The 22,270-nt window shown below is 38.1% G+C and overlaps 5 protein-coding genes across 11 annotated transcripts in view; 4 read left to right on the forward strand and 1 right to left on the reverse strand.

Moving 5' to 3' along the window:
- The window catches only part of LOC104821759 (pentatricopeptide repeat-containing protein At1g22960, mitochondrial), a 4,508-nt gene extending 613 nt beyond the window's left edge, over window positions 1-3,895 (reverse strand). The window contains exons 1-3 of one of the 3 annotated variants that reach the window (XM_010552738.1): window positions 1,526-3,895; window positions 851-1,423; window positions 418-672 (exon numbers count right to left, since the gene is read on the reverse strand). In XM_010552738.1, the coding sequence (XP_010551040.1) occupies window positions 1,639-3,795 (2,157 nt within the window). In that variant the 5' untranslated portion in view covers window positions 3,796-3,895 and the 3' untranslated portion in view covers window positions 418-672; window positions 851-1,423; window positions 1,526-1,638. Of the gene's footprint in view, window positions 1-196; window positions 673-850; window positions 1,424-1,525 lie in introns of those variants that run through there. The other 2 variants (XM_010552739.1, XM_010552737.1) reach the window with 2 other exon arrangements.
- A 68-nt stretch (window positions 3,896-3,963) lies between these two features.
- LOC104821758 (putative TrmH family tRNA/rRNA methyltransferase) lies at window positions 3,964-5,963 on the forward strand. The gene is made up of 4 exons (XM_010552736.2): window positions 3,964-4,267; window positions 4,459-4,560; window positions 4,849-4,975; window positions 5,407-5,963. The coding sequence occupies exons 1-4, from the start codon at window positions 4,058-4,060 to the stop codon at window positions 5,628-5,630; spliced, it is 663 nt and encodes a 220-aa protein (XP_010551038.1). The 5' UTR covers window positions 3,964-4,057; the 3' UTR covers window positions 5,631-5,963.
- Window positions 5,964-6,458: 495 nt separating this feature from the next.
- Window positions 6,459-9,008, forward strand: LOC104821760. 4 transcript variants are annotated; one of them, XM_010552741.2, is made up of 5 exons: window positions 6,459-6,977; window positions 7,060-7,864; window positions 8,017-8,224; window positions 8,367-8,550; window positions 8,623-9,008. In XM_010552741.2, the coding sequence occupies exons 2-5, from the start codon at window positions 7,116-7,118 to the stop codon at window positions 8,883-8,885; spliced, it is 1,404 nt and encodes a 467-aa protein (XP_010551043.1). In that variant the 5' UTR covers window positions 6,459-6,977; window positions 7,060-7,115; the 3' UTR covers window positions 8,886-9,008. The 4 variants fall into 4 exon arrangements, with proteins under 4 accessions (XP_010551043.1, XP_010551044.1, XP_010551045.1 ...); XM_010552742.2 differs by having other exon boundaries at window positions 6,459-6,906; XM_010552743.2 differs by having other exon boundaries at window positions 6,459-7,864; window positions 8,391-8,550.
- A 230-nt stretch (window positions 9,009-9,238) lies between these two features.
- LOC104821762 (uncharacterized protein At4g15545-like) lies at window positions 9,239-12,170 on the forward strand. Of its 2 annotated transcripts, none has more exons than XR_773117.2 (9): window positions 9,239-9,621; window positions 9,706-9,774; window positions 10,357-10,410; window positions 10,517-10,556; window positions 10,809-10,904; window positions 10,980-11,174; window positions 11,331-11,412; window positions 11,703-11,809; window positions 11,900-11,935. XR_773117.2 is itself a non-coding variant. In XM_010552745.1 (9 exons), the coding sequence occupies exons 1-9, from the start codon at window positions 9,322-9,324 to the stop codon at window positions 11,990-11,992; spliced, it is 969 nt and encodes a 322-aa protein (XP_010551047.1). In that variant the 5' UTR covers window positions 9,280-9,321; the 3' UTR covers window positions 11,993-12,170. The 2 variants fall into 2 exon arrangements, 1 of the variants encoding a protein (XP_010551047.1); XM_010552745.1 differs by having other exon boundaries at window positions 9,280-9,621; window positions 11,370-11,412; window positions 11,731-11,809; window positions 11,900-12,170.
- Window positions 12,171-17,695: 5,525 nt separating this feature from the next.
- Window positions 17,696-22,215, forward strand: LOC104821763 (1-deoxy-D-xylulose-5-phosphate synthase, chloroplastic-like). The gene is made up of 10 exons (XM_010552746.2): window positions 17,696-17,918; window positions 18,532-18,660; window positions 18,811-18,975; window positions 19,062-19,212; window positions 19,488-19,759; window positions 19,919-20,192; window positions 20,525-20,832; window positions 20,924-21,205; window positions 21,360-21,644; window positions 21,735-22,215. The coding sequence occupies exons 1-10, from the start codon at window positions 17,778-17,780 to the stop codon at window positions 21,873-21,875; spliced, it is 2,148 nt and encodes a 715-aa protein (XP_010551048.1). The 5' UTR covers window positions 17,696-17,777; the 3' UTR covers window positions 21,876-22,215.
- The last annotated feature ends 55 nt before the right edge of the window (window positions 22,216-22,270 follow it).

The raw sequence follows: 22,270 nt of genomic DNA on the forward strand, positions 1-22,270 counted from the left end.
TTTTGTCTTGGGGGGGGGGGGGGTTCTCGGGGTCAAATTGTAAAATGATGTAGAACGTGGGGTGAAAATTAAATTATTTTTTATGTTCCATATCGTGAGGAAGGGAATAAGGAAAGATGATTCCTTTCGGATAAATTCCAGGTGATCGATTCGAAAGGAAGAAACTTTAAAGCAAGAATCTTCTTGGAATCAGACAAGGAACACAAGAACTCGTCTTTCATCTCGTCGTGTAATGAAACTATGGAACATCTTTAAAACTCAGAGCCCAAAAACCCGAATCGGACCAAATCTTTTTCCGACTGATCTTGCGATCCAAGCTTTTACATGAACTCTGATCTGTTCTTTTCTATGTTAGTGCTACACTTTCTGAATTGTGTAGAGACTTTACTTAAATATGAAATGGGCACAAAATGTTACCTGAGAAACCCTAAGCTTCAAGATGGCACTGCAGCAGCCTGCATCATATTATCATTCACCCTCCATTCTCCAGCATCAGACTTTGCACTTCAGTTATACTTCAGATGCCGAAAAACTCGAGCTTGAATAGAGATTAGAGAATCATTTCGGGTATTCCATAACATCCACAAGATTCAGACATCAACAGATTCTTGATTGGATATCCGTCCTCCTTAATCATGCCCTTTGCTTCAACCAAAGCACCTGAAACATGTCCTGACAAAAAAAAGGATTCAGCCCGAAAAATTTGAGTTCATAAGCCCCACCAGACAAGAACCAGACATGTTTTGCCAATGGAACAGAAGGAAAACAGACATCATTAATCGAAAACACGTTGCTTCGATCTGTATCCCTCGAGAGGCAACAGAAACTTGAATTTCGTGCGAGGCTTTACCTTCCAGAGCCGATTTTGGAAGCTCAGAAATATCGGGATGACATGCTCTGTTCTCGTCTCCATCCACTTCCAAAGCTGTGGCCTGCTACTTTGTGTACCCAATTGAGCAGGGCATACACCAGTTTTATTAGAAGATTCAGCTGAAACTATCACCAGTAGTACTACTGTTCTGAAACTTGATTTCTTCAAACCAGAGACTACAAATTGTCCATTGAAAAAAGAAGACTTTTATCTTTTATTTTGGCTTTCCCCTCAATCGAAACAATAACATCAATACACATTCCTGCGGCTAAATCAATGACCCCAAGACGAAGAAGTTCCCCTCAAAAAATATTTCAATGAATAGAAAAAAAAAACACTTTCCCTTCTATTTCATGGTGTGAAGTTCGTTGCAATGTTGCTATACCCTAATGTTTCTCATTTATTCCCATTCTCTCTTTCATCTGCTCTCTAATACCTTCACTCACCCATACATCTATCTATCCATTTTGAATGGATTCAAGCAAGCAAAGGTGCCCTATTATTTCCAAACGCTCGCGTTGATGCTTGCCATAGCTCAAGAGTATCTTTTCCCTGCACAAGTCGGTAGAAACAATACCTGCATTAAAATCTAACAAACTGAAAGGATGCATCTTTTATGCAGAAAACTCGAGAAATCACAGAGAAGAAACTAACCAGCTGAGCGATAAACCGCACTGTGCATAGTGATTGTAAAATTAACCACACAATCTAGGAAGAACTCTGACACAGCAAAAAGCCTCTCAGGTCATCATCGTCTGGGTTCCTCGTCAGCTGAGTAATAAGCTTCTCAAGAACTGAAGCTCACGTGACATATGATCTGTGTCTAACCGTTTGAAGAGGGAACTATAAGTGCAATGGTCTGGCTGAATCCCTCTATCTAGCATCTCTTTGTACAATTTTACAGCCTCTTCCCAATTCTCAAGCTCACAGTTCTTGTCTATTAGAATTGTGTAGCTGTACTTGTTGGGTAATATCCCCATTTCTTCCATTTCGGAGAAAAACTTGTATGCCAAATCTATCTGCCTAGCTTTGCGTAGACCATTTAACAGAGCATTGTATGTTATCACATTCGGACGGACTCTCTGCTCTTGCATTGCCCGGAAAAATGACAAGGCTTGTTCTATCCTTCCCCTTGCCGCATAAGCATGAATTAGGACAGTGTATGTGACCACGGAAGGAGAGATGCCCCTCGTCAGCATTTCAGAGTACAACACTCTGGCTGACTTAAAATGCCCTTTCTCCAAGCAAGCATGGATAAGAGTGGTATAAGTAATGTGATCTGGGTCAAGGCCTTCTCTCGCCATCCTACGTGCAACCTCAGTTGCTTCTTCCAGATTCTCCACCTTACAGAGTCCATGAACATGCACATTATAGATGATCAGATCTGGAGGGAATCCCTTTGCCAGCATCTCTTCATGTAAACAAAACGCTTTAACTGAGTCACCCAATTTCAGTTCACCCACAATCCTTGTTGTGTATGCATACCTATCCACTTTAATCCCTCTCCTTTGCATCTCATCATAACATGATGCAGCCATGGAAAGATTCCCATTCTTACAAAACCCGTTAACAAGAATCGTGTATGTCACAACATCGGGAAGAATCCCTCGTCTGGTCATTGCTTCTTTCAGCTGTTGGGCAACTTTTAAGTCTCCTGACCTACAAAGACCGTCTATTAGAGTATTATAGGTGATAACAGTGGGGCATATATTCCTGACCCTCAACTCATCAAACAAGATAAAGGCCTCTCCCATGTTCCCGATCCTGCTGTACCCATGTATCAGAGTGTTATACGAAATGATGTCTGGTTCTAAATTCATGTTTACCATTTCCAACAACAATTGCCTGGCATCAGCTACTCTTCCATATTTGCAGAGGACAAGCATACATATATTATACTTGCACACAGACGGAGAAACACCCTCGTTTACCATTTCAACTCTAACGCTCAATGCATCAGCAAGCAAGTCTTGCTTGTAATATCCATATATCAGAGGGTTATATGAATAAGATGAAACCGGCAAGCCAGACTGTAGCATCTGCTCTTTATACGCTCTGGCCTTCTCAAGGTCGCCTTTCTTGGAATAGCCATTGATCAACACATTGTAAGTCACGTCATTAGGGAGACATCCTCTGTCTTGCATCTCCAATTGCATTTGGTGGACTCGATGCATTTCTCCAGCCTTACAGAAAGTATCTAACATAATGTTATAGGTGATAATTGTCGGCTTAACGCCATGCTCGACCATAATTTGATAGACCTCCCTGGATTTATCCTTCATCCCTTGATCCCTTAGAATCCTAAGAATCCTGTTACAGTTTTTGACGTCAGGCAAGAAGCCCTTCCTCACCATCTTGTTAAAACTCGATAAACACTGCTCAACCATAGATTTCTTAGTATATACCCACAATAAGAGATCCAAAAGCTTGAGGGCAATCTGCCTATTTGAATGCCCATCAATCAAAAAATCAACAATTCCGTTCATACCAATATCAACGAGCCTCTCGGCCACCCAGAACGCGGACCTCATCAAATTATTCTCCGCGAGGACCTCGAGCATCAAGTGGAAGGTGGTGAGAGACTGTTTGACATCTGGCTGCCTCTGGATCCAGCGAAAGAAGCGAAAAGCGATTCTCGGGTTATCACGAATCATGTTGAGGACTCTGATAAGCGTATACGGATCATTGAGGAGGCGGCGAAACTGATTGGGAGACCACAAGTGGTCGGAAAAAGGTAAGGATTTGTGTCGGAACGAGCTCAAAATGAGATGAGCGAAATAGGAATCAGAGCAAGAGGAGGAGGGCGAGGGGGAAGAAGGGCAATTATGGAGAGTGGAGAAGGGAAAGAAAAATCGTACTTTCGGGAGATTAGCAGCGGAAATAGAGAAAGCCCTCGAAGCTCTGATACAGAGACAGAGGGTCATTGACGAAAAGGAGATGACTTTCTGGGTTTTTGGGAGGAGAGGAGGTAGAAGAAACAGCGAAGGGGGTTTAGGAATTCCATTCCTTGGAAAATCCGATAGGAAAATCCGATTTGTCAATTGTGGTTCGTTGTAAACCGGTTTGGATTTGGCACGGTTGAACCGGTTGGTTGTGGTTTAGGTCTGCTATTCTATTCTGCCCAAAAACCCTCGCATCAACCGTCCCTGACTGCAGAGTAGAGTTCAGAAGAAGAAGAAGAAGAAGATGGTGGGATTCGAGAGCTACGTTGTGGTTCATAACATTGCGAAGCGGCACAACGTCGGAACACTTGCTCGGAGCGCGACGGCGTTTGGCGTAACGGAGCTGATCCTCGTCGGTCGTCGGGACTTCAACGCCTTCGGCAGCCATGGATCCTCCTCTCACGTTCGCTTCCGCCATTTTCACTCACTCCTCGATGCTCGCGCCTTCCTCCAGGTCTTCCTCTCTCTCTCTCTCTCTCTCTTCATCTGCCTCTCTATGCCGTCGCTCAATCCATGCATACACAACCCAATTGCATCTGATTTCGTTGAGATTCTGCGAATCTGCTTCGTTAATGTTCATTTTTTCGGCTAAATTGTATTGGGTTTGAAAAAGTATCTTTCTTTCTGTTTTCTGGATTACTTAAGGAGAAAGATTGCGATATCTGTGGCGTCGAGATTACAGAAGGAGCTGTTGCCGTCAACGAGCATCCATTCAAGAGGAACACAGCTTTTCTTCTGGGCAATGAGGTTAGGATATTTGAATTTGGTTCATAAGAACTTGCTTTGCTAATATGTAAGAATTGAGCAACTCTGCTAGCTCAGTTATGTTGCCAATTTATGCAACATTAAGCTCAATTAGTGAAATTCAATTTCTGAATCTTTCCTCTTGCATGGAAAAATAGTGTACGGGAATATTAGATTCCAATTCTCGATTACAATCGCTGTCTCTGTTCACTTGTGAATAATTAGAGAAGAGGGTACAGATTACAAAAAATTGTTTCCAAGTCATGATGAAGGACTTTTGTGCTTTTGTAGGGAACAGGGCTGTCCTCTAAGGAATGTGAAATATGCGATTTCTTCGTATATATTCCCCAATATGGCTGTGGCACTGCCTCTTTGAATGTTACAGTTGCAGCTTCTATTGTTTTGCATCACTTTGGAGGTATATTTGGATTTGTTCCTCTGTTTTCCCATTGTTGTGTGATTCTTGGTGTTGATTTTAGATTGAAAGAAACTTTCACTTACTGGGATAAATATGTGATCTTTTCTTTCATCATTGGTAAAATCTTTTCGATATTGCTTCTTCGATTGGCTCCGTCATGTTATGCTTATTGTCATCAGTTTGGCATTATCATTCCTCACTGCGACTATTTTAGGCTATCTTACTTAATGAAGCTCGATGCTATAACTAAAATCTTCTACAAGATCAGTGCATTCTAGTTTTTGTCTTGCTCTTATTGTAGTTTGCTTTGCTTGTACCTAATTTGTTTTCTGCTCAACTTTTCTGTCTTTACTTAATAATTTGTCATCTCTTGTCTGTTATCCCATCTGTTACAAGCTGCCTTAACACCTAGGAACATTATCTTCTTACAGTTTGGGCTGGATTCTCTGAACGAGTTCGTGATGGAAGCAAATTTGTAGTGGCTGATAAGCCCGTAAGACAAGGCAGACGTAATTTCTGTGCTGAAACAGAAGAATCCATCATTGAAGAGCGAAAGTCCAGGAAAGAAAGTGCTTTAATCGGGTTTTTTGATGATAATGGGAATGAGCATTCATCTTCTTCTGACCTTCTTAACGGTTTGTTCATTGACGAGTAGCTTTCACGACAAAAAAAAGAAGGCATGGTTGAGCCAGCAACTGCCCCTTCAAGATATCTTTTACGTGGGTTAGCTGCTTAGGTGCTTGTTCATTCTTGAGGGTCCAGAAATTAGTCTTTAAGTAGTTCATAATATCCAGCTTTACCTGATCTGAGTTATACACAAGCTTGCAATTTTTGTTTTGCACAAGTTCTCCAACTATTGAGTAACTCTACTCTAGGAATTCGGATGGTGTGTAAGGGTAGCTGTAACAATGAAAGTTATTCTATCTTGAGTCTTCCAAACACAAGATTTATTGTTCTGTTCGATATGATCACGCTATCATTTCTCTTCTGCCGTTTATTTTCTGTACAGAAATGAATATTTGGATCCACAGCTTTTGTGTTTCTATAGGATGCACATAACCTGCAGAGAAAGCATGGGGCGGCAAAGGAAAGATTGGATATGGAGAACATGGTTGTCTTCGTACAAAGATACAATAGTCAGAGATGACAGCAAGTAAAACATGAAAAATCTAAGGAGTAGCATTGATAAGAGGTTCCATTTTAAAGTCCTAAAGTGCAGATTGGCATCCATAACCTTGTACTGAGGATTTGGATTTTGACTTGGTTGTCTGTTTTTCAACTTCAGTTCTAGAGTCATGATAATGACCAATGCATGTTCATGGGCATCTAGTTTATGTATTGCCTAGGTGCATTTATGTATATCATGTCTGGATAGTCTTACAGAATCATCATAAAGGTAATTTGATCTTATTTTCCACTCCTCATTTTTTTATTGTATTTTTTCTCTAAGTCTACAGAAAAAGGAATGTAGAAAATTTAATATAGAAAATAGCACAGTTTTTTTCTTATGTTAGCAGCCTAAATCATTCAGGAACGTGCCAGAGCCAAGCCAAACACATGCTGACACTAGATTTGGTAATTAGTTTGATAAAGTCAACTAAAATCTTGTGAATCTGCGCGTTTATGTAATATATAATATGTATTATTCCAACATATAAGTCTATAATTGCGATACAGATATAGTTCCATGGAAGTCTAGTGGTACAAATTTTGTCAGTTCTCTGTTAAACCTACTTGGGAGTTTTCTTCACAAGGATGAAGAACAGGTAAGGCTTTGGTTGCTTTCTGCTGTGAGCTCTGGTTCTGATTGGTAGCAGGTTGCTGGAGTTTGACATTTTGGAATGAGACGCTCAACGGAATTGTTAGCTTATCCATTCTTCACCAATTTGGAGCAGTTAGGATCATGGCTTCTCCTAATAAATACTTTTAATGTAGAGACCTCCTCTTTCTTTCACCTGTAAATCTTTGTTTGTTTCCTCAGGATTCTGTCAAGTTCTCACTGGTAATCTTCGTTTGTCTTGAACAGTTTCTTTATGTATTATTCTACTCGTGTTGACTTTTGGCTTCATATTGCTAATTTGCAGCCTCTGGTCTGGAAGTTTGTATCTCATTGATTTTCAGTGAGAAACAAAGAGCTAACATGCTGTGTGATCTTAAAAGGAACCTCCGGTCTCTGTGTTCAAGGTTTCAATGGCTAATCAGAAAACGGCTGAGGGCTAAAGTTATCGTCAAGAGTCTCAGGAAGGCAAGGCGGAGAGCTCGGAGAAAGGAATGCTCGGAAACCGAGATTTCTTCTATCCATCTGAGCTCATACTCCAGAAAACCTGTCCGGGTTGCCACGTTTAACGTTGCAATGTTCTCACTTGCACCCGTCACACAAAGCACGGATGGATCTTCCGTACTTGGCTCTCAAAATGCCAACATCACAAGCCCCGCTCGAAAAGGGATACTTAAGCAGTCTCCATTACATTCTTCAACGGGGAAGAAGCCAAAAGTCTGCATCAATCTTCCAGACAATGAGATTTCCTTAGCGCAGAACTACAGTTTTCTGAGTTTAGTGGAGCGTGATAAGGACAGAGGAAATATCTCAATGAGATCTCCTGTGTGCCTTCCTCTGAGCTGGTGGGACCAGGAGAGCTTCAATGGCATCAGCAGCAGAAGAAGCATGGCTGAGTTGTTGGGAGAGGTGGATGCAGACATATTAGCGTTGCAGGACGTGAAGGCAGAGGAAGAGAAAGGTATGAAGCCGCTGTCTGATTTGGCGTCTGCCTTAGGTATGAACTATGCCTTTGCAGAAAGCTGGGCACCGGAGTACGGTAACGCCATTCTGTCAAAATGGCCCATAAAGAAGTGGAGAGCTCAGAGAATCGCCGATGAGGATGATTTCAGGTGACCAATCTTTTTTTTTCTCGTCTTACATTAATCTTATTTCCACTTGACTGTTAACAGAAGTGGAAGGATCAAATTGGAAAGTTTTGATCTTCAGTCTTGACCAATAAGTAAATTCATGGGTTGTGTTGTCTCTGATGGTATTTGTACAGGAATGTGTTGAAGGCAACCATAGAAGTCCCATGGGCTGGAGAAGTGAACGTGTATTGTACCCAGCTCGACCATCTGGACGAGAACTGGAGAATGAAACAGATAGACGAGGTTACTCGAGGAGACAAGTCCCCTCACATCTTGTTGGGAGGCTTGAATTCTCTCGACGTCTCAGACTATTCCGCTGAAAGATGGAATCACATTGTAAAGGTAACTGACAAATTTCAACTCCAAAGTGTGTGGGCGTGTGTTTATATATATTGCTAGTCATGAATGGTAACATAGTTATTAGCATGTTGTTCCTTCACAATCTATGTTGTTTCATGATCCAATCCATTTCATGGGACTGTAGAGCTTGCTTGAATATTATGATAAGGTGGGTTGGTACTGTGATGGGTGCCAGTATTATGAGGACATTGGAAAGCCTACACCAAGAGATGACTTGATGAGATTTCTCAAGGGAGAAGGAGCATATTCAGATGCAAAAGAGTTTGCAGGAGTGTTTGAGCCGGTGGTCATCATTGCCAAAGGCCAAAGTGAGTAAAATCTGTTCTTCCAGCTCGGTCTTTGCTGATGATGATGATGATGAACACAATGTTTGGATGCAGATGTACAAGGAACATGCAAGTACGGGACTCGGGTCGATTACATACTGGCTTCGCAAGATTCACCCTATGAATTCGTACCCGGCTCATACTCTGTCGTTTCTTCCAAAGGTAGCTCTGATCACCATATAATCAAGGTCGATGTAGTTGTAACAGATGGTGGTTCTGGTCGAGCTAAACTGAGAATGAAGCGGAAAATCGCCACCATGATAAAAGAGGCACTGAGATGGAAGAGTTACATGGAAACTAAGGGACTTGTGCTTTAAGGGAAACTTAGTTTATTAATTATTATTATAGGATGAGATTTTGTTTGTTCTTCTTCCTCTGATCACATATATATATTACATGAACCCTAGAATGCCAATACAAAGTGTTTTGCTTTCCCTTCATACATTTTTGGCAAGTGAACAATGAATTTGGCTTCAAAAGATTTACTGGAGATTATTTAAGGAAAGCATGAGCTTCTTCTTGGTTCAGAGTTGACGTGTACCAATTCAACCAACGTACTTAAACCGGACCAAAACCACCAATACCGGATCAAAACGATAAGATTAACAGCAGCAATATGATAGGAGAAGTTTTCGGTTTGATCCAATCTTTGGTTAAGAAGAAGAAATCCGTTAACCGGCTTATACCGAACTCATAATAATAAGAAAAAAAACGATAAAACAAAAGGAAAGGGAAAACAAAAATAACCCGAGAATGTCGGAGAATGGAGAAGAAGAATCGAGTGCGGTTAAGGGTTCGACAACTTTCGATCTTCCCGAGGAAGTGCTGCAAATCCTACCGTCCGATCCGTTCGAGCAGCTCGACGTGGCCCGCAAGATCACGTCCATTGCCCTTTCGACACGTGTCTCGTCCCTCGAGTCAGAGTCGACGGATCTCCGGGAAAAGCTCGCCGAGAGAGACAGAGCAATAGCCGAGCTTCAGTCTCAGGCCGAGTCGCTCGAATCTTCTCTCTCCGACGCCTTCGAGAATCTCTCTCGGGCCGACCGAGAAAAGGTCCGACCCGGTTTGTTGTCTTCCCCGACGAGTCAAACCCTCATCTCAGAATTTGATTTTTTTTTTGTTGGCCTTCCATTGCAGGAGAGTTTGCTGAGAGAGAACGCTTCGTTATCTAATACCGTGAGGAAACTCCAAAGAGATGTATCGAAGGTAATTTCTTCCTTGGGTTTGACTTAATGCGTCTTCCTTTCTAATTTTAGGTTTTAAGAGCCATTTCAGCAAAATTGAAGCTGAAATGCCATCCTACGCATGTCCGTATATGTACCTGTATATATATATATATATATATACACACACACACGTTTATCAAAACTGGCACATTTTGGATTCCTGGGTTCCTATCTGGAAATGCGATAGAACTGTAATGTACGCAATTGAAACTTGAGGTTTAAATTTACAAGCTGTATGAGTAAGTTTAACTATTAGTATCAGCTAAAGTCGGTTTCTTTGGCTTATACATGTAAAGATGTACACGCAAATGTATGTATATGTGTGCATATATATAAGTATATATGCATATGGGCATGCTTAGAGGAACTGGTTTCAGTCTTCTGAAGTGCTCTTTTTTATTGACTATGAACTTGATGATAAAGTTCGAAGCTTGCTTAATAGTTCTATGAAAGCCGTGTGGAACAAGTGACGACCGTTTGGCATAGAAAGGTGTTAAACTGAGTAGATGATTCAATATATGAGTGAGTGGTAAAAGTCTAAGGAGTTCACATATTGGTGCAGCTCGAGGTTTTCAGAAAGACGCTTATGCAGTCTATCCGAGAGGATGAAGAAAATGTATGAAGCTACTCTTTCCACTGCCTCCTTCAGTTGGAAATGTCTCATATTTCCATTCAGGGACTATCCTATTAAGTTTTCATGTTTTCGTTTGGGCTTTTAACAGGCAGGAGCTACACAAATCATTGCCAAACCAACCCCAAATGGTATAATTCTGCTCTGTTTCATGAGTTTTGAGTTTATCAAGTCATGTCTTGGCTATGGAGTTGCTCTGTTTTACTGAAGATTGTTTCTCCCTCTTACGAATTCCGGGAGCTAGGCAATGGTGTGACAAAATGCTTCATTTCTTTATTGTTAGCATGCAGTGCTCGATAACCTGGAATTTATAACTAGATGATTCATTCCACATTTCTGTGTCTCGCATTCAAAGCTTAAGCAGACCACTTTTTGGATTTCAGATGATGAATCTCCACTGCTTCCTTCAGGACATTCTTCAATCCGTTCTCACGCTTCTGAAGCCGTTGAATCATCTTCAAATGACAACGAGACTGATGGTAATTTAAAAAGCACCAAACTTTTCACTCTCCAGTCCACAAGAACACGGCTCAATTTCACTGTTCGTCTTTCAGCATCTAAACCCAGCTTCCCGTTAGTATCCCAGAGAAGTAGTACACCTCGGCTTACTCCTCCGGGATCTCCACCGATCTTGTCAGCTTCTGCTTCCCCAACTAGAACATCTCCAAAACGTCATGCGATGTCATTCTCTACCTCGAGAGGCATGTTTGATGATAGATCTTCATTTTCAGAAGCTGGTTCCTACACGGGTAATCACTTCCAAAAACCAATTCACCGGGAAAGTCATACATTTTCTTGCCTCGTGTCTCTCTTCTCCTTGATTTCGCTCTGGAATTATGTCGTTATTCAGAATCCTATCCCTTTCATTTAATCCTTATCTGTTTCTGTGTAAGTGTTCTCCACAGTGTTATTAACATGGCTATCTGAAATTTACCTGCCTTTAGGGCGAACTCGGGTTGATGGAAAAGAATTCTTCCGTCAAGTCAGGTAGAACTCTAAGCTCAAATCTTAGAATGTTTTAACCAATTCTTGCATAATTTCGCCTATGAATCGTGCCATTACATCATCATATCGTGCATTTCCCGCATCTTCAATGTCATTTTCTACTTTTATCACTCTACAGTTCTTGCATTCCGCTTGATTTTGCTTCCAACGCCATTCTTAATCCTATTATCTTTGTTCTTGATCTCTCTGGCAAGTAAACTTGAATGCAAAACTCTGTAGTGTCACTGAACTTCCGTATCTTATACCTTCTTGCATCGGCCATTTCTGATCAGATTCTTCTATCTTTGTTCCTTTGAGAAGGAGTCGTCTGCCGTATGAGCAGTTCGGTGCATTCATGGCCAATGTGAAGGAATTCAATGCCCACAAACAAACCCGAGAAGTAACGCAAACGCTTCTCAATCTCCTCTCCTCACACGAGTTTTTCGGGTTCTTCACATTCGATATTTTCTTGCTCTGCTGAAATTTTCAGGAGACGCGTCTCAAGGCCGAAGAGATTCTCGGACAGGAAAACCAGGATCTTTACCTTATATTCCAAGGTTTGATCACTCGTCACGTTCACTGAGCTTCTTTCTTGGTCGTAAAATATATACACATACACAATAAATCGAAGTGCACTACTAACACTTGTTGATGTAATTGTTCTCTGTGGTGTATCTGTTGAAGATACATGTATTTATTTTTTTATTTTTTTGCATATACAAGTTTTTATGAGTTGTACAATAATGTCCTATGGATATATATATATATATTTGTTTCATATAATAAAGAGAATAATATGATATTGGTGATAGGGTGTGCAAGTGGTGTCATGGTACAGAGTTTTCAATTTTCTAGGGTTTCATTTTTTTCAAAAAAATTATTTGTTAAATTTGATAATTATATGAGTTTTAAATAAAAAGATAAAATTCATTGTAAAAAAAATATAAAAAACTTTAAATCTGATTAAATTACGGTAGATTTGTTTTATTTTATAGTAATCTTAAATTTTTGAAAAATTTGAAACAGAATAAAAATATAATTTGATAACAAATATAAATAATTTTTAATCAATATATATTTTAGAAAAACATTAAACAAATTATTATATAAGAATATTTGAATCAAAAAAATTATAAACAAAGTTAATTTGAATTTTTATATTATTAGTGTATAAGAATATTTCAATAAAAAAATTATAAAATAAGTTAATTTTAATTTATAAATATATAAATATATATATATATATATATATAAATCCTTTACATATATTGAACAAGGTCTCCCATAACTTTGAGATGACCCTGTTAATTATCATTATTGACAGTCCGACTCTTGTTACATATGGTGAGGGGGAAAAATTCGCAGAAAAATGGAATATGTTCCTTTATCGTTAAAAAAAACAAACAGCAGCGTAAATGAATTTAAAATGAATTAAATGAAAACAATTAATGGAAATCGGACAGTATTTATGAGGTCTGAACCCAATCCTCCAAATCAAATTACTAAAATAATAATATTTCAGATAAAAGTGCCAAAAATATGTTTTTATTCCATATTTAAATCCAAACGTCTGAAGGGATATATTTTTTTTATAAAGTTTGTCCAGGTGGTTCAAATCCGGGTGAGAGTACTTTGTCCCTTCTCACCTTACCATTCTGCCACCCTAGTCATGAATAGATATTCACTTGAACTTCTTCGATCCTTTGAGAGATATAATTGGATCAAAAATTCGATAAATTTTCTAATTATAAAAAAATATCAATTTATTTTGTATTAGTTGCTTAGCACATAACATAATATTTAAATAAAGTTTAAACCTTGCATTTTTCATATAATTTCTGTTCAATCTTCATCTTTTTCTTCTGTTTAATTGTTCATATCAATTAATCGAGAGATATTTGGAATATATGATGATGATTGTTGTTGATTTTTTAGTACATTTTTTATAATAAAAAATATATAAGTTCATAATAATTAATTACTGATAAATTTTTTTTCTAATGTGAACGTGAAGGGAGGAGATGTGGTTGATGACGACGATGATGCCAACGGAAACCTCCCTACCATCACATCGTTCATGGGTGTATGTCTTAGATTTGTACATTTTTTTTTTTGTAAGAGCTTGCCTTTTTAGATTATTTTATAAATTTTTTTTCCGGGTCTCCGAGTGTGTCGTGTCGATTTAATACGGTAGACCGGTTTGGAATAACGACACAATTGGACCGGACCGATTGCGACATCTTCTTTCCATGTACGATTTCCACACGTCTAACGGTCTAAGTATCTCGGTCGACCCAATTCCATTGACGTGGGTGGACGAAATTAATCAAACTCTAAAATTATATCTCTAATGTATAGGATTAGTTCGGATAATAATATACATGCAACGCATTATTCACGGATTCATGCCTATAGAACTATAGAAACATGTTTCAAAATTATTAAAAATTACGAGTTTAGTTTTAGTTTTTTTTAATTATATATTAAAATACTCTGATATTTATTGCAAATTATTGTATCTTTAATTTTACTTATAAAAATCGGGGTCCAATACTATAGATACTCCATGGGTTCATTCAGGTGCCGAAATTAAAATATGAGATATATATTAAAATAAGAAAATCTATGAGACATTCAAATTAATCTCTAAATCTAATGCCTAAACTTGTCAACTAGTACTTGACGTTATCAAATTTCTTGTGTGAATTTTAACAGTTGATGATTATATTATATTATATTTTTTTTTGGTCCGACGGAATTCGAACCTGGATGGTTTGGGAGCATTTTGTGCTGCTCAACCACTAGGCTGCCCCACTCGGATATATTATATTATATTATTGATTTAAATAGTATAGCTTGGCCTCATATACAATTGACGTGATTTTTTTTAGTTTTATGGTAAACGACATAGTATTCGCTTCATTTTTCAATAACCGGCTGAAATTTAATCTTCAACATATTGATGATAAAATGTTTTAAAAAAAAATTGTTAAAAGGCTTTGTAAAATGTTTAAATTTATATACTCTTGATATATATATATATATATATATATATATGTGTGTCAATATAGACATGATAACGTATATCTTAATGATAATAACAATGGGAATTATCCATACAAAACATGTTGGTTAGGTATACCCGTTTGTTTGTTTGTTTTGTAATCTTCATTAACGTGTGTGGTTAGGTACGCAAATCTTCATTAAATCGAACATATATTATTTAATTAAAAATATTTTGAATAAGAAACGTGAATGGTACGGTTTAGTTAATTAAAGCCGTTAGTCAATATAATAAATATAAACGACATCGATTTCTAGTGGCGCATGTTCCATGCACGTAAAAGCCAAATACAAATGTGATACTAGAAGTAAAATATATTATTGAGAATTCAACCAATATATATATATATATATATATATATTATTGAGAATCACTATATTATAAGTGAGAGAAAAAATAATATGACATAAAATATTTTAGGTTTTTATTTTATTTTTAAACGATGGAAGTTAGATTTATAGGGGAAAATAAAAATATAGACTTATTACGGAGCTTAATGGGATTTTGTTAGACCTCTTAGACCTTGAATGGATATAGTTTTTATTTTGCATTTTTGGCTTTAATTTTTTTTATTTTAGTTTTTAGTTTTTTTTTTATTTTTGGATTTTGATTTTGGTTTTTAGAAATCTAAAAAAATGGTATTTTTTAGTTTTTAGTGTATTTTTATCATTAAAGTGGTTTTCCAAATTTTTACGAAAACCAATTCTACAAAAACTTGATTATTAATTGTTTTGGTTTTTAAATTTTAAAAACTCCAAAATCTTATTCCATTCAATTCATTAATCTCTCATGTAATATATGTCTGACGTGGCATCTTGTATGGTCCAATAATACTTGGAACCAATCTCATTCGCGCATGTAGCGCGTGGACACCACCGCCCTGTCTGGACTTAGTCCACACGTTATGGCTATTTCTCGTGAGCCTAAAAAATGTGGCGCGTGTTGTAACTTCCGTCTGTTTGCTTTCTTGTTTTAATCTAAATTTTGAAATAACCTTTTCGTTTCATTTCGAGTAATATATTACTTTTTTTTTCTAAAAAAAATAAATTGCAACGAATCAATTATACATATTCTGAGATATAAATTTTAAAAACATCGAGGAAGTTTAATACAAAAATTATAAAATATTTTACACATCATCTTGTAATATCTTAATTTAAGCCGTTGAAATATAAAATAAATAGAAAGGAAATAATAACATTAAAAATCAATATCGAGCTAATCAAAGTCGAAAATGCATGGATTATTTCGGTCTTTTATAAAAATTATAATTTTATAAGAAAATATTTTTGGTATTTATAATATAATAATAATTAACGAAAATGTGTTTGGCCTCTACGATATAATTTGGAAGACGCATCAGTCACTGTGCCATACTTTGTTTTCTCCCCCCACCGATTCAGCGATAGCTACATATTACTTCTGTCTGTTCCATTTATGTGATTTGATGGATGTCAATTTGTTTGGGTGGATACTGGATACCATAATTAGAATATTCAAAAAAAAATTAGGGTATTTGAATATGAATTTAAATATTATGAAATTTAGATTTTAGAATCTGAACTCGAAATCTTGAATTTCGAATGTTAAAAATATATTCGGTTACACACGACTGTATAATCCCGAATTCTATTGGTTTTAAATATAGAAAAATATGGTGTTAGTTCAATTTTTTTTTGAAGATACAATTTACGAAAATAATCATGTTAAGTATAAAAATAGTGTGGAGAAATAAAATATTAAAGTTTTGAATGGGGATGATTTTTATTTTGAATTTTTGGTTTTAGTTATAAAATTCTAGTTTTTGGTTTTTGTTTTTGGATTTTATAATATTTGTAAACAAAAAAAAATGTAGATTTTGGTTTTTCATTGATTTTTTCACCAAAATGGCTTTTCAACTTTTTAGAAAAAATAATTTTATCAAAACTTAAATGATAATTTTTGTGATTTTTGGATTCTAAAAACTTCAAAAACTCTAATCATTCAAAACCTAAATCAATTGAATATTTTTACTACTATAGATCATTTGCATGATATTATTGTTGGATATTTCAAAATAAATGGTTGATTGGAATAATTTTTTATGAAATTCATATGTATATGTATTATGAATATGTTGGAGAGTTAAGATGTAATTCGGTCCGAGTCAAATATAACTCGGACCGTGTCAGTTTGTAAGAACATAAATATATGAGATTTTTTGCATGAAAACTTTTCCAGATTTTTACAACTTTTGATGATGTCTTTTAGTATTTCTAAACTAAAAACGTCAGAATGAGTTGTGAAACGAAAAAAGATTCATTTTTTGAGATATTTTGAGTGTTCCTTTTGATTGTTCTTGTAAACTCAATAAAAAAAAGGGTTGTGTTCATCTTCATAAACAAGTTTTTGTATGATCATTCTCGTAAGGATAAATCACAATCATTAAACCTTCATTGTATTTCAAAGTGTATTCATGTAATCACATTTATCCGGTATGAATGAAATAACGTTTTTAGAAAAGTGATCGCATGTCTTAAAATCATATCCGGATTCTCTGCCTTTCATACATGTTATAGAGTCAAAGTCATATCAAGAACACAGATTCATGCAAAATACGAAGTTGAAATCATCGTATCAAATACGTATTTGGTTTGTTTATTCATTTTTATTTTCCTCCAACAATTATACTATTTATTTTTTAAGTACAGTAATATGATTTCGTATAGTTAAAAAAAATACTAATTTGGTTGCAGAATTGAAGTCTGTCTTATCTTATGGAGGAAATCTATGCATTTAGATAATTACTCATTTGAGCAGATATGATAATAATTACTTTTTCGTTTTCTTATCTCCCTTTTTTAGATTAGCTAATGAGATAAGTATTTATTTATATAAATGGAAACGTTTTACACCTATCTAACCAAGAGTTAGATTTTTTTTTGGGTGACGTGGTCCAATTAAAATAAGTTAAATCTGTGTAATAAATATAAGCAGGCATTATATGACTATATATCATAATATACATATATGCTTGGACAATACATTTTACATGATATGTAGTTGACTTGGTTGTCTGTCTTTTGCCTCTTCCGCCATTGTTTCTCTCTCCTCCACCATGACTGCCACCTCTCCACTTTCATCTCGTCGTTGTATTAAATGTGTTAACTTTCTTGTTTAGTTAGTGAATTTCAAGATTATTTTTCCTATAAATAGGGCGGTACTCTCTCCTTCACAAGTGTCTTGAGCCATTCTCTCTCTCTCTCTCTCTCTCTCTCTCTCTAAGCTCTTTCTGGGTTTCTTCTCGTGGAGGAAATTCTAAGAGATGGCTCTATCTGCATTTGCTTTCCCCTCTTACATTAGCAGAGGAACACCAACAGATTCATACAAGTCGACATCTCTGTACTCTTCCTCGTTATTTTCAACTGATCTTCCATCTTTATCCCCGAGACACACCAACACCCATGTAAGATTCCTCCTTCTTTTGTTTTTTTTTTTGCGCATTTCCGTTCGTTGGTTGAAGTCATTACAGATGTAAGAAGGTTAAAAGATCATCAGTTAGATGACATGCAGATCCACGTAGAGTTTACAGATTGCTGGGTTTTACCGTTGCTGGTTTTTTTCCGGTTTCTTTGTTTTAGGCCATAAAATAATGACCTTTCTGTAAACTTTGGGATCACCCATTTGGCTAAATCGTGGATAGAATAATGGGTTTAGTTCATATTTGCTGGAGTTCAAGTAAATTTGACTCCTTTTCTATCTCGATTAGAGAGCAAACATGGCATTGTCACATGACATTTTAATCTGACAAGAAAAAAAGAAAACTTTTCAGCGGTTTTGTTCATTTTGTCAAACTCCAGATGTATTAACCACTTCATTCTAAAGAATCTAAAAAAAGTTCTTCAGATGCCAGTTTATTACCAAACTTGTCGCAATTATGTGAAACTGGGTGTACATAATCTGTCGGGTTCGGGTTCTTTTCGTGCGCGTTTATGTCAGTAACTTTGTGTTTAACGTTTGTAATTCCATGACAGCAACCTGCTTCTTCGTTTTTGTGCTTCGATTTTTTGTTTGGACAGTCCAAAAGAAAGCCGGCTCGAGTCTATGCCTCGCTTGCGGAGAAGGGTGAATATTACTCCAATAGACAACCAACTCCGTTACTGGACACAATCAATTACCCAATCCACATGAAAAACTTTTCTGTCAAGGTAAAATATATCATCGACCAAGAACATCGGTTTTATCTCTGTTTGGTCCCTCCAAACAATCAGGAACCATACCTTGTTCTCTTTCTCCCGCCATCTATCGCAAAATGATTGGAAAGGCTTATGCTTCTTTGGGATTTGGCACTGACACAGGAACTCAAGCAACTTGCTGATGAGTTAAGATCCGACGTCATATTCAACGTTTCGAAAACGGGTGGACACTTGGGGTCGAGCCTCGGAGTCGTCGAGCTAACAGTGGCTCTTCATTACGTGTTCAACACTCCTCAGGATAAGATCCTCTGGGACGTCGGTCATCAGGTTGGTTATCTCATCGCTTGTAGCGTCTCATCTCGTCCCTTCCTTAAAACGGTGTCTAACTCTGAAGTTCTCTTGTCTGGAAACAGTCTTATCCTCACAAGATTCTGACGGGGAGAAGAGAGAAGATGAATACGCTTAGGCAGACGAACGGGCTCTCGGGTTTCACCAAGCGAGCAGAGAGCGAACACGATTGCTTTGGCACGGGGCACAGTTCCACGACTATTTCTGCAGGCTTGGGTACTTCTTCTGGTTTCTTGCCTTGTTAACAGGAAAAAAAAAACAGTGATGTTCTAACTTGTCACCTCTGATAATTTAGGCTAAAACACTCACTAGTTATTACCTTAAAAACCCATATTTGAATCTAAACCTGTCTTAGTGAAGAATTCTCGGCTTTGGGTTCAGGCCCTTTGTGAATTTTATACCCTTTATAGCAAATTTCCTTATATATATATATGCGAGAATGGATATAATACAGAACCAAAACATAGTACTCAGTCCCGGTTTGCCGACAGGAATGGCAGTGGGAAGGGATTTAAAGGAGAGGAACAGCAATGTGGTTGCGGTTATAGGAGACGGCGCCATGACAGCCGGGCAAGCTTACGAAGCCTTGAATAATGCCGGATATTTGGACTCCAACATGATTGTAATCCTCAACGACAACAAGCAAGTCTCGTTGCCAACGGCTACTTTGGATGGACCGGCCCCTCCCGTCGGTGCACTGAGCAGTGCTCTTAGTCGGTTGCAATCTAACCGACCCCTCAGAGAGTTGAGGGAAGTCGCCAAGGCAAGTACTCCGCCTTTTGTCTTCAGTAATATCGAAATCAAGAACACAAGTGATGAAGTGAAGTTCTCGGGTTGAAGAAGTTGGAGCGGAACCGTTGCATTTTACAAAACCCGGAAATTTTCGTGAAGTCTGAAACATTTTATTGTGTGTTTCTTACAGGGTGTGACGAAGCAGATAGGTGGGCGGACGCACCAATTGGCAGCAAAGGTCGACGAGTACGCTCGGGGAATGATAAGCGGGTCGGGAGCTACAATGTTTGAAGAACTCGGTCTGTATTATATAGGTCCGGTCGATGGTCACAACGTAAATGATTTAGTGACCATCCTGAATGAAGTGAAGAGTACCAGAACAACCGGACCCGTTCTTATCCATGTCGTGACCGAGAAAGGTCGGGGTTATCCTTATGCCGAGAGAGCCGCCGACAAATACCATGGTAAATAGCTTTATCCACACCAGGACTTGGAAAAATAATCCAAATTTTCGAATACCCGACACTATATGAGATGAGACCGGGGCTATATAGTGTGAAAAAAATCCGAAAATCGAATTCAGATAGTGAAACCTGGAAATTTCGGATAGCGGCGCTAAATCGAATAGTATCATAGCTATCCGGTTCAGTTTCAGACAACCCGAATCTCGAGTATTCGATTCGTGTCCACCACTAGTAGATACACAATTTGTCCTTAATCCTAACTATGAATAGTTCTCGCAACCACGTTTTCTCGTGGCGTTCATATGGTCAACGTCCTTCTTCCTTTCTTTCAGGAGTTGTAAAGTTCGATCCAGCAACCGGGAAACAGTTCAAAACAACTGCCAAGACTCAGTCTTACACGACGTATTTCGCAGAGGCTTTGATTGCAGAAGCAGAAGAAGACAAAGACATCGTAGCCATTCATGCCGCCATGGGAGGCGGAACAGGGTTGAATCTCTTCCAGAGTCGCTTCCCCGAAAGATGTTTCGACGTCGGAATAGCGGAACAACATGCGGTTACCTTCGCTGCGGGCTTAGCTTGCGAAGGCGTTAAGCCTTTCTGTGCAATCTACTCATCTTTCATGCAAAGGGCCTATGACCAGGCAAGTTCATATCATCAAGCTTTTCCGACTGACAAAACCTTAATGTTTCCGAGTTAATCTTGATCTGACCTGGGCGGGATTTCCTCTGCAGGTGATACATGATGTCGATCTTCAGAAATTGCCCGTGAGATTCGCGATGGATAGGGCAGGACTCGTGGGGGCGGATGGTCCGACGCATTGTGGAGCGTTTGACGTGACATTTATGGCATGTCTTCCGAACATGGTAGTGATGGCTCCATCTGATGAGGCTGAGCTTTTCCACATGGTTGCAACCGCTGCAGCTTTAGACGACCGTCCTTCTTGCTTCCGTTACCCGAGAGGCAATGGCATCGGTGTCCCTCTTCCCCCCGGCAATAAAGGTGTTCCTCTTGAGGTAAGTTTCCAAGCTTTTGCCAGACATCAAACATCAAACACTGTCTTGAGAATAGAATTTATCATATATATATATATGATGAAATGCTCAAGCTTTTTCAAGTGATCTCTGATACAGTAAAGAAGTAATACCTATATCTTGATGTCTTTTTCAGATAGGGAGAGGTAGAATACTGATGGAAGGCGAGAGGGTTGCGATCTTGGGCTATGGCTCGGCGGTTCAGAGCTGTGTAGCAGCTGCTTCCATGCTCAAAGATAGGGACGTGAATATAACGGTTGCAGACGCGAGATTCTGCAAGCCCTTGGACCGTGATCTAATCAGAAGCCTCGCTAAGTCTCACGAGGTTCTGATTACAGTCGAAGAAGGTTCGATCGGCGGGTTCGGATCTCATGTAGTACAGTTCCTTGCACTTGATGGCCTTCTTGATGGCAAACTCAAGGTACATATATTTATACACACACATATATACCATATGATGCTATGGGCAAGTTTCTTACCTCTTTCTTTCGGTACGTATCTGTCGTCACAGTGGAGACCGATGGTGCTTCCAGACAGATACATCGAACATGGATCGCCAGTGGATCAACTGGCAGAGGCTGGTCTGATGCCGACACACATTGCAGCCACTGTAATGAACTTACTCGGCATCCGTAAAGAAGCATTGTTTTGAAGGTGGTAACGGTCGAAGACCAGATCTGCTGATGTATACAAGCATATTCTTCAACACTGAACCGAGACATTCTTTAACCATGTGAGCAAATAAAAAAAAAACAGAGCGTTACTCGCTCTGTTTGAAAGGAAATAAAATAAGGTTCTGACGAATTTAGACCAGAGTTAGTTGAAGTATCAGAAGATCAATCCTCTGTAACTGTCAGAGTTGGACAAAAGATGTTGCAGAAGACAATGAAGATAGAGATCAAACAGACTGTAAAACCTATAAAAAAAACATCTTGTATAATACATAGTGTTGTCATTTGTGGGTGATTGGTTCCTGGGCATTCTTCGTCTAATCTTTGAATCAGAATTTAGATTCCTCAACGAAGACAACATACATCTATTGAAGAA

The sequence above is a fragment of the Tarenaya hassleriana genome, unplaced genomic scaffold, assembly GCF_000463585.1.
Source record: "Tarenaya hassleriana unplaced genomic scaffold, ASM46358v1 Cleome34, whole genome shotgun sequence".
Lineage (NCBI taxonomy): Eukaryota > Viridiplantae > Streptophyta > Magnoliopsida > Brassicales > Cleomaceae > Tarenaya > Tarenaya hassleriana.